At 43.8% G+C, this 15,937-nt stretch overlaps 1 protein-coding gene across 1 annotated transcript in view; it reads left to right on the top strand.

Moving 5' to 3' along the window:
• The first annotated feature begins 15,436 nt into the window (after positions 1-15,436).
• The window catches only part of STRIP2 (striatin interacting protein 2), a 70,254-nt gene continuing 69,753 nt past the window's right edge, over positions 15,437-15,937 (top strand). The window contains exon 1 of the mRNA XM_089676922.1: positions 15,437-15,572. Coding sequence (XP_089533048.1) covers positions 15,534-15,572 — 39 coding nt within the window. The 5' untranslated portion in view covers positions 15,437-15,533. The remainder of the gene's footprint in view (positions 15,573-15,937) is intronic.

Genomic DNA, 15,937 nt, shown 5'->3' with positions numbered 1-15,937 from the left:
TGGCCTGTTTCAGCATCCTGTTGTACCTCTCTACTTCAACTTTTTTGTACATTCTTGTCACTTCTATATTATTGGCAAGGAGAATATTCAGGAAGCAGCAAAGTGATGGTGGCTGGGCAGTGCGGCAGGACTGTGTGAATTACAAGAGTGGCTGAACAGAATTGCTACTCATTTGACATTTAAACATGTTTCTGTACTTTGTGTATTTAGCACAGGGCTTGAAAAAGCTGCTTGCCAAATGCGAGGAGAAATTCCTCTGTGGCGAGCGGTGAGCACAGACGACTGCACCTGCGCTCCAAGCCTCATTGTGAAGCAGAGTTCCGGTTTACAACTTCCGGTTTCCGGCTTCTGCGGCACCGCCGCTGAGGGGACAAGTGCAGGAGAGGTCTGCTCTCCTCCGCTGAGAGGAGACACCCTCTTCACCGCCGAGGGGGGACAGTAAGTACTGTATACAACATGTCATATCACTATAATGGAGTAGAGGGGAGCTGGGATATACATTACTGTATACATGTCATATCACTATAATGGAGTACAGGGGATGGGGGATATACATTACTGTATACATGTCATATCACTATAAAGGAGTACAGGGGAGCTGGGATATACATTACTGTATACATGTCATATCACTATAATGGAGTAGAGGGGAGCTGGGATATACATTACTGTATACATGTCATATCACTATAATGGAGTACAGGGGGGGGATATACATTACTGTATACATGCCATAGCACTATAATGGAGTAGAGGGGAGCTGGGATATACATTACTGTATACATGTCATATCACTATAATGGAGTACAGGGGGGGGATATACATTACTGTATACATGTCCTATCACTATAATGGAGTACAGGGGAGCTGGGATATACATACTGTATACATGTCATATCACTATAATGGAGTACAGGGGAGCTGGGATATACATTACTGTGTACATGTCATATCACTATAATGGAGTACAGGGGAGCTGGGATATACATTACTGTGTACATGTCATATCACTATAATGGAGTAGAGGGGAGCTGGGATATACATTACTGTATACATGTCATATCACTATAATGGAGTACAGGGGATGGGGGATATACATTACTGTATACATGTCATATCACTATAAAGGAGTACAGGGGAGCTGGGATATACATTACTGTATACATGTCATATCACTATAAAGGAGTACAGGGGAGCTGGGATATACATTACTGTATACATGTCATATCACTATAATGGAGTAGAGGGGAGCTGGGATATACATTACTGTATACATGCCATAGCACTATAATGGAGTAGAGGGGAGCTGGGATATACATTACTGTATACATGTCATATCACTATAATGGAGTACAGGGGGGGGATATACATTACTGTATACATGTCCTATCACTATAATGGAGTACAGGGGAGCTGGGATATACATACTGTATACATGTCATATCACTATAATGGAGTACAGGGGAGCTGGGATATACATTACTGTGTACATGTCATATCACTATAATGGAGTACAGGGGAGCTGGGATATACATTACTGTGTACATGTCATATCACTATAATGGAGTACTGGGGAGCTGGGATATACATTACTGTGTACATGTCACATCACTATAATGGAGTACAGGGGAGCTGGGATATACATTACTGTATACATGTCACATCACTATAATGGAGTACAGGGGAGCTGGGATATACATTACTGTGTACATGTCACATCACTATAATGGAGTACAGGGGAGCTGGGATATACATTACTGTGTACATGTCACATCACTATAATGGAGTACAGGGGAGCTGGGATATACAAATACTGTGTAGTTTTATATTTTGGACTATTTATTCTAAAGAAAAATGTAATTTCATAAGCTTTAAGGGGGTGTGGTTGGGGTGGTGTTTGGGGCAGACCTGGGCAAGGTTGGGTGGGGCAACTAGCGGAGAGTAAGTTTTGTGACCGGCTAGTAGGTCTGGACTCGAAATGTTAACCCCTGATTTAGTAGTTTCCCTAGTGTTTTAATTGGTCAGCCATTCCAAAGCACTAAAATATCAGAAAAGAGCAATGTGTATTCCCTCTCAACCTTCATTTGCAGGATTTAACTCCGGATCCAAAAGACAGCTGACCTGAGGGCTCTCCCACATCTGTAACCATAGTTGTATCTAAAAAACAGCCTTGCCGTTAAAGTGATATTAAACCCACATTGTTTCATTTACATTATTCCTTCTCCGTATGTGGATGATGGCACTGAGTGTTTTATGGGTTTTTTTTTAATTCAAATAAAACAAAGTGTATTTTTATATAATTGATATACAGCTGTTGTGACCCCTTCCTAGCCCATCTGCAAGGAAACAGTGGGAGAAGCTTCTAGTCCAGGGGTGGGCAACTGTGACCCTCCAGCTGTTGTAGAACTACAAGTCCCATGAGGCATTGCAAAACTGACAGTTACAAACATGACTCCCAAAAGGCAGAGGCATGATGGGACTTGTAGTTCACCAACAGCTGGAGGGCTACAGTTGGCCACCCCTGTACTAGTCCTTTACTGCCAGTCACATGGTGTAAAAAAAAAAAAAAAAAAAGCCTTCACAGTACAAAGGAAAAATACATACCTAACATAAAATAACTGTTTAACTGTAAATTGCCATACAAATATTTGTGAAATTAATCTTTATTAATTTTGTGCAAAAACATGATGTGGGGTATCTAGGGGGAGGTTTTGCCAATCACAGCCTCTTTCACACCCTCCAACCTGTGTTTTGTTTGTGTGTGCTTGGAATTACAGGTGATGCCTCTATTAATCAATATGCATTATCCCTCCCCCATAGTGTTTAGCTGTTTAGAGGACATCGAGAAGGGAGGGAACTGTCATTTACCACTGTGCATTTGCACCCGTGTGACTCTATAGTCATGTGGGCTGCACAGACATGAAAACGGAGGAAATGGACAACTTTGAAGGAAAATTAAACTGGAGCATGCTCAGTAGATGTGGCAACAGATGTTCTACATAATCTCAGGCTGCAGCGGGGAAACAGAGGAAAGGACAGTGAACAGCTTGTAATAATTTATATGCTGACAGTTTTTTTTTTTTTCTTAATGGTGTGCACTTAATTACACTTTAAACACTTGCTCTCCTGAGGATTTACCCCCCCCCCCTTCCTGACCAGGCCATTTTTTGCATTATGGAGCTGTGTTACTTTACTGACAATTGCGCGGTCATGCAACGCTGCACCCAAATGCTATTTACCTTTTTTCCCCCATGAATTGAGCTTTCTTTCGGTGGTATTTGATCGCCCGTGTGGTTTTTATGTCAAACATATATTAAAAAAGTCAATTTTGAGAAAAAACAATATTTTTTACTAATACACATGTCCAGTAAAAAAAATTTAGGGCAAATTGTATTCTGCTACAAGTCTTTGCTTTAAAAAGAAAAAAAAAATTTCCCAATACATGAAAATTAAATGGTTTACGGTTTTGTGTTTACAAATGGTGGTATAGAATTTTTTTTTTTTTTTTTTTTTACTAGTAATGGCGGTGATCAGTGGCTTATAGCGGGACTGCAGTGGGCATTCTGACACTGGGGGGGATGAGGCGTCACTGACATCCCCAGTGACACCAATACAGTGATCAGTGCTAAAAAAACAAAAACAAAACACTGACACTGTACTAATGGCACTGGGCATGAAGGGGTTAACATGAGGAGAGATCAAAGGGTTAACTGTGTGCTGTTTTAAATGTGTCTGTGCTTCACTGTAATCACACTGCTCTGGATGGCTGTGCTGTGCACAGCCATTCAAAGCAGTGTGCACAAGCTGACAGGGAGGAGAATGGTATTGTTTAAATACCGTTCTCCTCCCCGTTGGAAATGCTCGGCAATCACCGGGCGCCGGTGAGTAATTACTCAATTTGTGGTGACACATAAGAGTGTGATATATATGCATTGCACATACATTGTAATTTATAATGAGGTAGTACAGTGAGGTTTTAGTAAGCACACATTTTGGGTTGTCATACTGTTTACCTTAAAGTGGATCTGACATCCTTTTTGCGGGTGGCTATGTTCATTTTCCATGGTCCCACTACTTGTAGGAATGTACAGTAACACCCCTTCTTGCTCACTCCCAAGATGGTCTATGGGATTTGCAGTGCACATGATCACAACTAATATGTACTGCTCATTCCATAAAAATGGAAGGGAGGTGGAACAGGAGAGGTTAGGACGCTCATAGAGGATGCTAGAAACCGAATACAAATCTGACAAGGAGCTTTAGCAGTTCCCTACTCTGCAAAAAAAAAAAAATAAAGTTCACAGTTCTTATTTTTGTCTGTTTTTTACTTTTGGCTAGTTCCCCCTCTTCCTCTCAGAAGGACAGAAACTGAGGCAAACTCTCTAAGGCTGGCCAGACATTATACAATTTTCTTGCGCATTTTGCTATAAATTTCCAAAAACCATATAATATGAGGTCAAACCTAAACGACACTTTCAATTGTATCCAATTAGGCAGGCCCTGGCACTACATAGTTGAAGGTAAATCTAAAGGAATTTGGGCAGAAATTGAACAGAAAATTGTATAGTGTATGGCCAGCCTAAAACAGAAGCAGTAAAACCTGGTAAGGGTTTTTAACCTTTCCCCACTAGGAAAAAACGAGTTTATGGCTTGACAGGGTTGATCAGGGTAAACATTCAAGGTTATGGCTTCAGGCTATATGTTTAAGAATGCCTTGTGAGATTATTCACTATCCTGTATCAGGAATCAAGCCGAGTAAATAAGATGCAGAGGTTGAATTATTTAACAAGACTTGTATTATTTATCTGGAATAGGTCAATTTACTGACTGCTGATTTTACTGCAGCACATTCTCACAGCAGGAGATTCTTCCATTCAACAAACAGGCAGATTTTACTAGTTTATCATAATAAATTATAGCAGTATTAAACCCAAACACAATGGTTTGTATTACAGTTTACTGATTTTTAGAGGTGATGACTGTATTTTTGCATTTTTAAAGCTTATTTTTCTTAAGGCTTTATTTTTTTTCTTAAGGCTTTATTTTTTTTAAGGCTTTTTTTTTTTATTTTCACCTGATGATCCAGCCATTAAATCTGTTGCATTTCAACTCCTTTTAAAAGACCAAGCTGTCCAAGAAAACCGGCAGTTAGAGGGTTGAGGCAAACCATTTATTATTTATATTATACAGGATTTATATAGCGCCAACAGTTTGGTCAGCGCTGTACATTATAAAGGGAGAAAGTACATGAGACAGTACAGTAACGATACAATTCAATACACGAGGGGTTCGAGGGTCCTGCTCCTTGGAGCTTACAATCTAGGAGGGAGGGGAGAGTGGTACAGGAGGAAATAGCTGTGGGGGATGGAGTGATAGGAAGAGTTGAGGTGTTTAGTAATTAGCTGAGGGCGGGTTAGGCTTCCCTGAAGAGATAGGTTTTCAGGGTGCGCCTAAAGGTGAGGAGAGTAGGTGACAGTCTGATGGATTTGGGTAGGGAGTTCCAGAGGATGGGGGAAGCCCTGGAGAAGTCCTGGAGACAGGCATGGGAGGAGGAGACCAGGGAACTAGAGAGTAGGAGGTCTTCTGTGGAGCGGAAAGTACGTTTTGGGTGGTATTTGGCTACTAGATCGATGATGTAGTTTGGGGCAGTGTTATGAACAGTTTTATAAGTCAATGTTAGCATTTTGAATTTTATCCGTTGGGCAATGGGAAGCGAGTGGAGGGATTGGCAGAGGGGTGGTGGATACGGAGTGGTTAGTAAGGTGGATGAGTCTGGCCGCAGCATTCAAGATAGACTGTAGTGGGGATAGCCTGCGTTGGGGTAAGCCAATGAGGAGGGAGTTACAGTAGTCAAAGCGAAATATAATAAGGGAGTGAATGAGTTGCTTAGTGGTTTCCGGGGTTAGGAACAGACGTATTTTGAAGATGTTGCGGAGGTGAAGTCTACATGAGTTTGTCAGCGAATGGATTTGGGGCTGGAAGGATAGATTGGAGTCTAGGATGACACCTAGTACTCTGGCTTGAGGGGAGGGACTGATGGTGGTGTTGTTGGTCTTGATGGAGAAGTCGGGGGGGCGCGGGCTGGGGGGGAAGACTAGGAGCTCAGTTTTCGACAGATTTAGTTTGAGGAAGTGGAGTGACATCCAGTCCGATATGTCGCTCAGTAGGCTTGTGATACGAGCGGAGACTGAAGGGGTGAGGTGAGGGGTAGAGAGAGAGATTTAATAGTGACAGGGATGTTTACAATGATCAGCTTTAGCCATTTATGCAAAACCTTTATCCCAAAAGGAAAAAAAAAAACACATTGGATAGTCACACTCCTTACGCAAAAAGTGTATCTGATTTTTCAATCTTTTGATACCAATAAAGTAATTTAACCATATAGATTGATATCCATCTCAGCAAAGCCCCAAGTGTCACCTTCAGTGACTACTCTCCTGAATTTTTGCTTGCAGATGAAAATGAGAAAAAAAAAACGCAGTATAATACATTTTGGTTTTGGGTTTAATACCACTTTAATCCTGGATGTTACACAGTAAAGAGTGACAGACAAGGCATGGATAGTCATGCTGTTTATAAAGCTACCTGGGACTATGTAATGTTTGGTACGATGCACATGATCAGTGAATGTGTAAGGAAGACTGGTCATAGTGCTTATCCAGTGTATTCACATGATCTAAAGCACGATACATCAGACACCAGAGCTAGCTTCCATATGCAAGTGGCCCAGTCCAATTGGCCTCCAGCATTGTTAGAGTACATAAAGACCTGTCTCAATCATTTCAAAGGAAACCCCTTACAAAGCACTGATACAGATGGGTACTGGGCCCTTTGGCACCTCTAATACACAGAAGAGGGCATTGGCAAGGGGGAATTAAATGCTGTGGAGCAGGCTGCTGTCTCCTATACCAAGGCCCAGGTCTACCATTAGGGATAGTAGACATGGGCCTACAGGCAGGCAAAGAAAAGAGGTTGCTGTTCCCTTTACAGCTGTGGTTTCTAAGCTATGGGTCAGAACCCAGACAGAATTTTCAGATGTATTTTTGATGGGTTGCTGCCTGGCTGTGTAAGTAAATCTAGTCTAGTTTTTCCAAGCATGAAATAATTGGTGAGCTATATATCACACTTTATGTAGCTCTACCTCTGAAAGAGCTGCTGGTTAAAACGGAGTTCCACTCACCTCTCAAAAAATAAGTCAGCAGCTACAAAAACTGTAGCTGCTGACTTTTAAAAAAACAGCCACTTACCTGTCCCTCGGTCCCATGGTGTGTCCCACGCAGCCCGTTTCATCAGCCATCCTGTATTCCAGGAGGCTGGCATCTTCAGTGTGGGCACCCGGCTGTGACTGCTTGTGGCTTCACAGCCGGGTTCCCACTGCGCATGCGCGAGTAGCGCTGCGCTACATGAATGATCCTGTAGTCTTTTGGGACCTGTCACGTGTCTCAAAAGACTACAGGGAGGGAGGACACCTTCCGCTTCCGATCGCCTTTGCTATTGGACCGGAAGTGGGAGCAGGTACCTGTCAAATTTGGGTACCCGCCCCCCCGAAGGTGCCACTCCTTGCGGGGGAGCGGTCCTTAAAGCGGAACTTCCCCTTTTGGGTGGAGCTCCGCTTTAAGATGGGTTCTCTGCTTTCTGCTACAACCTTTCAAAGTCCTTAGCCCTAATGGCACATTAGGTTACTAGATAAAGGAGTAAACACACATAGAGATTCCTTAGCACCCAGTACTCTGCATATCCTAAGTGAAACAACAGAACCATAGCTAAAAGTGAACTTATTGGTTATTATTTGGTAAGATGGTTAATAGACAAATGCAAGGCAAAACAATTACGTTTGCACACTGGGTAATTAACCATCTGAAAAGGAAAAGGGCAGGCACATATGGTATTTAGCCCCAAATCAGTAACAATATCACCCAGACTACCAAGCAGGCATTACATGGATTTTATTTAACAATTTCAGGACTATATTGCCCATGTGTCCCAGGCCTAGACTGGTTAGGAGAACATGATCAGTGTTAAACAGCATAAACAACCAAGAAAAGGGGATTGTAACTTGGCAAGAGGGGCAGTCTCTAGGATGGATCTTCAGCTGGCTAACATTGGGGCCCTGTAGATGACCTTTCGTCTGCTAGCGGTGATCTTTATATCCTGCAGGCAGTAAAGATGCAGTTTTAACTATGCAGTGCAAGCGTTGTTATCTAGGGGTGTGTAGTAAGCAGTAGTGTGAGGTGAAGTCAGGCAATAGAAATCTCAGCTGGAGGGATCAAGGAGTACAAGGGGAGAGTTTTATGTCTACAAGGGTAGTGGCATGCCTGCTATTAAAAGTAGATGGGCTGGTGGCCTGCTCACCAACTCCTCATGAGGCTGTAAAGTATTGCGGTGGAAGGGGGCCCAACTCTTGAACTGGTTCTGAAGTGGCACTGACTAATGATGAGGTGGTGGATCTGGTGAAGGCAGTGATCTCACAGCAACAACCTCAATCTTTGAACTGTACGAATAGTGATTCCAACCACAGCAATTTAGGCCTACTCTCAGACTCTCTCAAGTGGCTCATTCCAACAGGTCTGGTTTGCTCAGATCCCAACAGCACAAAGAGTGGGCTTTTCATGGGCGAAGAATAAAAAAGCCCTCTTGGCTTCTCCTGCTGAATACAGGCCAATGGGATTTTTGGTTTAGAAAGACAGTTGTCTCCTTAATATGGCTGCTGTCTTGAACTACATAGCCCAGAATTCTAGGCTTTCTGTGTTAAAGACTTTAAACTTGTAGTAATTTAGCTCCCCCTGAGCTGGCTGAAGGATAAGGGAGCAACAGCTCAATCACTCGCATTTGGGAGCAAGGTCTTTGTCTAACTACTGTAGTCTAGTACCTGACTACATTTATATTCCAAATTGTAGACTACTGCAATCTAAGGCTACGTTCACACTAGCCTTATTTGCAAGCGGCAGACAGGCTGTTGGGAAGCGTTTTTGACGCTTCCCAAATGCCTGTGAAAATTCTGCATTCATTGCAGCACATGGTGCTGTTCATCTGGGAGTTTTAGCCTTGCGTCGCGGTAAAATGGACGCCTCTGGTTGAGTCAGGAGGAGTTGAAGCCTCCTATTCAAGTCTATGGTGCCGCTCCGCAAATGCCCGGCTGGCGTTTGCGGTGCGTTAACACCATTCAAACTTTATTATATGAGGTTGTGGGGCGTTTTTAATGCTTTGCAAACGCCTAGCAACCGCCACTAAACCACGCAATGCGGCATTTGCGGAGCGTTAAAAAATGCTTGTCAAACACTATAGGGGCGTTTGACAAGAGTTGGAAAAACAGTCAAGTGTGAACAAGCCTTTGGACGTATGTTATGCTAACACCAGGATAAGCATGCTAACTTTTAAGTGACAGGTATTTTCAGTTACGTTCAGTAAATTGTAAAATTAGCATTAGATTTAAAAAAAAAGACCCCAGCGCTAGTTAAACATATCCAAAAGAAAGTATAATACATTATTTCTTTTGGCATTACTAAAGCTTACACATCAAGAATACAAATGTCACATTCAGGGGAGGACTGACAACTCATGGGGCCCCCGGGCAATAGGGGATCATGGGGCCCCTGTGTCCTTGCCCAAACGCAAAAAAGCCAATGAAAAAGGTACCAGGGGCATCTCATGGGGCCCCCTACTGACCCCAGGCCCTCGGGCAGTGCCCAAGTTTCCTAATGGTCAGTCCGCCCCTGGTCACATTAGAACATTTACATACCGTACTGCCACCTGCTTTATAGGGAAAGGTGGGAGCATGTATAAAGGTGGAGATGCTAGTGAAGGGTTGTTGTGCTGGGTACCAGAGTGGTGTGTGATGGAAGTATACTTGCACTATTGAGGAGAAGATTATCACTATTGAGGAGAAGATTATCACAGCCACATTTTTTAATAGATGATTCAAACTGCCATGGAAGCTATTGTAGCATCTGAAGAGGCTGGAACACAATTCTTCAATGGCTCTGTACAGAGTTTGGGGCATTAGACCCACAAACATGGCTCATTCCCTGAAGAAATTCTAATGGCAGATCAGGCCTATGGCACTGCTGCAACATCCTTAAAAGAGACACATATATATGTATATAAACCTAAATAAGTTTACCTGAATGCAGAATTGAAAACATGTACATTCACCGGTCTCTTTATTAGATACAGCTATTCAATTGCTTGGTAACACAAATTGCTAATCGGCCAATCACATGGCAACAACTCCATGCATTTAGGCATCTAGACTTGCTGAAGTTCAAATCAAGCATCAGAATGGGGAAGAAAGGGGATTTAAGTGACTTTGAATGTGGCATGCTTGTTGGTGCCAAATGGGCTGGTCTGAGTATTTCAAACACTGCTGATCTACTGGGAATTTCATGCACAACCATCTCTAGGGTTTACAGAGAATGGTCTGAAAAAGAGAAAAAATCCAGTGAGTGGCAGTTGCGTGGATGAAAATGCCTTGTTGATGTCAGAGGAGAACGGGCCGACTGGTTCGAGATAATAGGCAAAAGTAACTCAAATAACTCGTTACAACCAAGGTATGCAGAATACCATCTCTGAACCCCCAACATGTTGAACCTTGAAGCAGGTAGGTTACAGCAGAAGAAGACCACACTGGCTGCCAGTCTTCTCAGCTAAGAACAGGAAACGGAGGCTACAATTTGCACGGGCTCACCAAAATTGGACAGTAGAAGATTGGAAAAATGCCTGGTCTCTGAGTCTCGATTTCAGCTGAAACATTCAGATGGTAGGGTCAGAATTTGGTGTAAACAACATTAAAGTATGGATCCATCCTGTCTTGTATCAATGGTTCAGGCTGGTGGTGGTGGTGTGGGGGATATTTTCTTGGCACACTTTTGACCCCTTTGTACCAAGTGAGCATCATTTATATGCCACGACCTACCTGAGTATCGTTGCTGACCATGTCCACCCCTTTATGACTACTGTATACCCATCTTCTGATCGCTACTTCCAGCAGGATAATGCACCATGTCACAGCTCAAATCATCTCAAACTGGTTTCTTGGATATGACAATGATTTCACTGTACTCCAATGGCCTCCACAGTCACCAGATCTCAATCCAATAGATGGATCCAATAGACCTTTGGGATGTGTTGGAAGGGGAGATTCGCTTCATGCATGTACAGCCAACAAATCTGCAGCAACTATGTAATGCTATCATGTCAATGTGGCTGCCCTGCTGCAAAGTGAACATAGGGGTTTGCTCGCTTGGCACAAGTATCATTCAGAGAATGCCTTGTATTTTCCTAAATGATTTGGACAAGGTAAAGATCATGATGTCACTGCCCTGCCTCTGCACCTTGTATAATTGAAGAGTGCTTTGCATTTATTGAGAAAAACAAATTATTTGAATAGAACCTGTGCAAAGCAAGCAACCCCCTGTATTCACTTTGTAGTAGAGCAGCCACTTGGCACTGGACTCAAAAGTAGTCAATGGTTTGGCAAGAGTCAAAGTAGTAGCAGTGACTACTACAGCCAATCTCCGGAACCACAGAGATCAGCCAAGTATAGAATAAACATACTTCTATTGGTCCAAGCTGGACCAATGTAGCCATACAAAAATATCCATATCTGGAACTTCACCTGGGCCTGTGAAAGTTAAAAGTCTGCAGACAAATACTGTTGCTGATGACTTTTTAGAAACAGATACTTATGAGCCCATGAAGTCCAGTACTGTCTTCCCCAAAGCCAATTCTACTCAGGACTTTGGATCTTTGTGCTGCCATCTTGGCTTCGAGAGCTGGTTGTTACTCTCTGGTGGCTCCCAGCAGCCCCCTTACCTACCGTGGGATCACTGACTGTAGGTGGCCTTGTCCTTTAGCTTTTGGCATGTGTAATGTTATCCCAGGAACCTGCGGGTGAGTGGAGGGTACATCAACTCAAGCTTAGGTGAGGAATGTGAAAGTGGGAGTGGGTACCACAGAAAAAAGGTACTTGTTCCATTACAAAAATGGATTTCCATATGTTTAGGTGAAGGTCCATTTCAACTTTCTTACCTAGAGATTCATCCAGTAATGGCATTTCTATGTCCGGGTGACAGTGCTAAGCAGCAGCATTGTCACCCTGCAGTGTGCACTGTCAGTCAGCTGTTGGAATGCCAATCAGGTGGACAGGAGGAATGCGCCTAACTATAAGGCAGCCAAATGGTCAGCTGAAGAACTGTGCATGACGGGCTGCAGCTAATTGAATGGCAGGGGCTTAGAGTGGTCAGCCTTAAACAGGAAATGCCTTTACCGGATGGCTCTACAGGTAAGAAACTTTGTAACAGGTTCACAAAAATTGATTTGTTTAAAAAAATGTAGCGAGTATGATTCCAAACATATGAAATAGTAGCTTTTGGGTTTACATACACTTTAACCACTTGCCGACCTCCTCACTTAGACATACAGCAGCAAAGCAGCCTCTCTGTGATGGATCATGTCTCTGATATGTGATCCAGCTTTTCTGGGTACAGGGCACATGCCCATCGCGTGATTAGTTACAACACAAGCCGATCGGTAGGTCCTGGCCAGTGATTGATGGCCTGGACCTGCACATCAGCAAAGCGGATGACGGGGCAGAGCTCTGTGATTGCAAGCAACACAAAGCTCTGTCCTGACAGCAGGGATGTGACTGTTGTGACAAGATTAAAAACCGGCACATCCCTTAATAAAATCAGCTCACACAGTAAACCCACCAAGCATTGTTAGGCACACAGTTAACCCTTTGATTGCCCCTAGATGTTAAATCCTGCCGCCTCAACCTCCAGAACATTTCCAAAATCTGCCTCTACCTGACCAATGACACCACAACACAACTTATCCACGCCTTGGTTATATCCCGCCTTGATTACTGCAACTCCCTCCTCACTGGTCTACCGTTACACAGGCTATCCCCCCTTCAGTCTATTATGAATGCTGCTGCTAGACTCATACACCTTACCAACCGATCAGCGACTGCTGCCCCTCTCTGCCAATCCCTCCACTGGCTTCCACTAACCCAATGTATAAAATTCAAAATACTAACCACAGCTTACAAAGCCATCCACAACACTGCCCCTAGCTACATCACCAACCTCATCTCCAGATACCGCCCAAATCTCCCACTCTGCTCTTCCTCTCTAGCTCCCTCATCACTTCCTCCCACGCTTGCCTCCAGGACTTCTCCAGAGCCTCTCCTATCCTCTGGAACTCCCTACCACAGCATGTCCAATCAGCCCCCACCCTGTCTGCCATTAGGCGATCTTTGAAAACTCACCTCTTCAGGGAAGCCTACTGCACCTCCACCTAAGAACTGTACTTGAATCACCTCCACCAGATCATCCCCTTGCATCTATCACCTTTTGTATCACCTCCCCCTTCCTTTAGATTGTAAGCTCCATGAGCCGGGCCCTCCTATTCCTTCTGTACTGAAATGTATTGTAATTGTACTGTCTCCCTTATATTGTAAAGCGCTGCGCAAACTGTTGGCGCTATATAAATCCTGTATAATAATAATAATAATGTTAGCCCCCTCCCAGCCAGTGTCATTAGAACAGTGTCAGTGTATATTATTAGCACTGATCACGGTATTAGGCTCCATGTACACTGCAGCTGATAAACTCACGTTTAGGAGATGTTCAGCATTTTTTTCAGCAGCCCCTGAACTCTCCCTAATGTTCTCCTATGTGTCCATGTACACATCTTTGTTTACAGTCGTTTGCAGGCAGTTGAGTTTACAGTAGTTTTTTTTTAACGCAGCAAACTTGCATTCGAGAGTAGATTTTATCAGCGTTTCAAATGCCAAACGTAAACGTGTGTAAACATGGCTAACCGCGTTTATAAGCGTTTGCAAGAATATTTTAACTCTTCCATTTCCAGATGCTGTCCAGAGCCTTTTTTCATCATGGAAAATGCATGCAAAGCGTTTTCCCAGTACTCAAATGGACCCGGTACACCATACTTTGAAGTTTTGCATGAAAGAAAATATGTTAGACACTGTTGCAATAATTTCTGCACAAAAAAAAGACAGCTAATCTCAGCAAATACTGCTCTCTCTGCTTCTGCTCTCTCTATGTATCTCAAAATGTCTGAAATTTTGGGCATTTTGGAAAGTCTCCTGAGGTTATCTTTAAAAAACGCTTCTAAACGCAAACGCTCATAAACACGGTATGCAAACGCGGCTAAACAGATGTTTTTTAACCTACAGCACAGCCATCCAGAGCAATGTGCTTACTGTGAAGCACACTGACACCACCCCCTAGTAAAACACTCCCTGCACACAGTTAACCCTTTGATCGCCTCATGTTAACCCTTTCCTGCCCAGTGCCATTAGTAGTGTCAGTGCTTTTTTTTTGTTTAGCACTGATCACTGTATTGGTGTCACTGGGGATGTCATTGACACCAAGTCAGTTCCCCCCAGTGTCAGAATGCCCAGCGCAGTCCCGCTATAAGTCGCACATTGCCACCATTACTAGTACAAAAACAAAATCCCAGTATCTATAGCACCATTTGTAAACAATAAAACTTTCACAAAAAACTTTTAATTTACACTTACTGGGATTTTTTCTTTTGCAAAGACATAGCAAAATACATTTTGCCTAAACTTATGACGAAATTTGATTTTTAAAATTTTTTTACTGGACATGTTTAATAGCAAAAAATCAAAAATATTGTTTTTTTTCTCAAAATAGTTGGCCTTTTTTTTTTATAGCACAAAAAAAAAACTCAGAGGCACCAAACAGCACCAAAAGAAAGCTCTATTTGTGGGAAAAAAGGACATAAATTTAATTTGGGTGCAGCGTTGCATGACAGAGCAAGTGCCAGTTAAAGAAAAGCAGAGCCAAAACGCAAAAAATGGCCTGGTCAGGAAAGGGGGTAAACCCTCAGGAGAGCAATTGGTTAATAGAGAAATGTCAGCCTTGGCCCAGACAGGAAGTGCTGAAAGCAGAGTTGCGTCACTTTCATGCGTTTCCCCCAATTCCATGGCTCGGGGACCCTATTATTATACAGGATTTATATAGTGCCAGCAGTTTATGCAGTGCTTTACAACATGAGGATGGCAGTACGAACACAATACAGGAGGATTCAGGGGGTCCTACTCGTTAGATCTTACAATCCAAGGCTCTATAGGAGATTGTACAATCTGATTGTATGGTGTATGGGGAAGCTTGACTCTGCAGGAGAGATCAGCCCATCTACAAGCACAGTAATAAATCAGAGAGTCATCTACCGCGCAGTGTGATCAACCCTGGAGACACAGAGAGGTGAGGAGGCAGGAAGTGTGTCTACCTGTCACTGCCCCTCCCCCTTCCCCGACCTCCTAACCGCACCACATCAGAACAACAGCGTCCCTACATCGTCCTGTCACTCGGCTCCGCCCTCTTCTCACTTTTGCCCAATAGAAGTAAAGAAAAACAAGTTTTCTCCCCGCCCCTCTGCCGCTAACCATTCAGCAAATTAGAAATGCAGGGGGTGGTGCCTAAGCCCGCCCCTAATCCGCACGTGTGTGTTACCGAGCTGGGAGTGACAGCTGCGGACTCGGCATGGAGGGGAACAGCAAGGGCAGGAAGAGGGAGACCGAGGTGAGCCGGGGAGGGGTGACCGCCAGGGGAGAGCACCCCCTTCTGGAGGGGGACCGGCAGCACCGAGGAGGAGGAGGGGGGGTGCCAGGCGTGGAGCATGTGTGCGATCGGGGGGGGGGGGGGGGGGGAGGCTGAGCAGTGAGGCTGGTGTCACGGGAGGAGGGGGTGCGGTGTCAAGAGGGCAGCATGGGTGTTGTATGGAGTGCCTTCCATGGCACCCAATCACCTTATAGAACCAAGGATGGGATGTGATTGGTTGATGTATTGCTTCTGTACTCTTCTAAATCAGGTTAACCCCCCCCCCCCCCAGCTGTGGAGCACAAACGGTTAACTGCCCCCCAATCTTCACTGACGTTATGATAGAA

Source organism: Staurois parvus, unplaced genomic scaffold (assembly GCF_062004578.1).
Source record: "Staurois parvus isolate SC_StPar_1 unplaced genomic scaffold, SC_StPar_1.0 ptg000175l, whole genome shotgun sequence".
Taxonomy (NCBI): domain Eukaryota; kingdom Metazoa; phylum Chordata; class Amphibia; order Anura; family Ranidae; genus Staurois; species Staurois parvus.
Note: the sequence above shows the minus strand (reverse complement) of the source record. Positions and strands in the feature narration are given on the sequence as shown.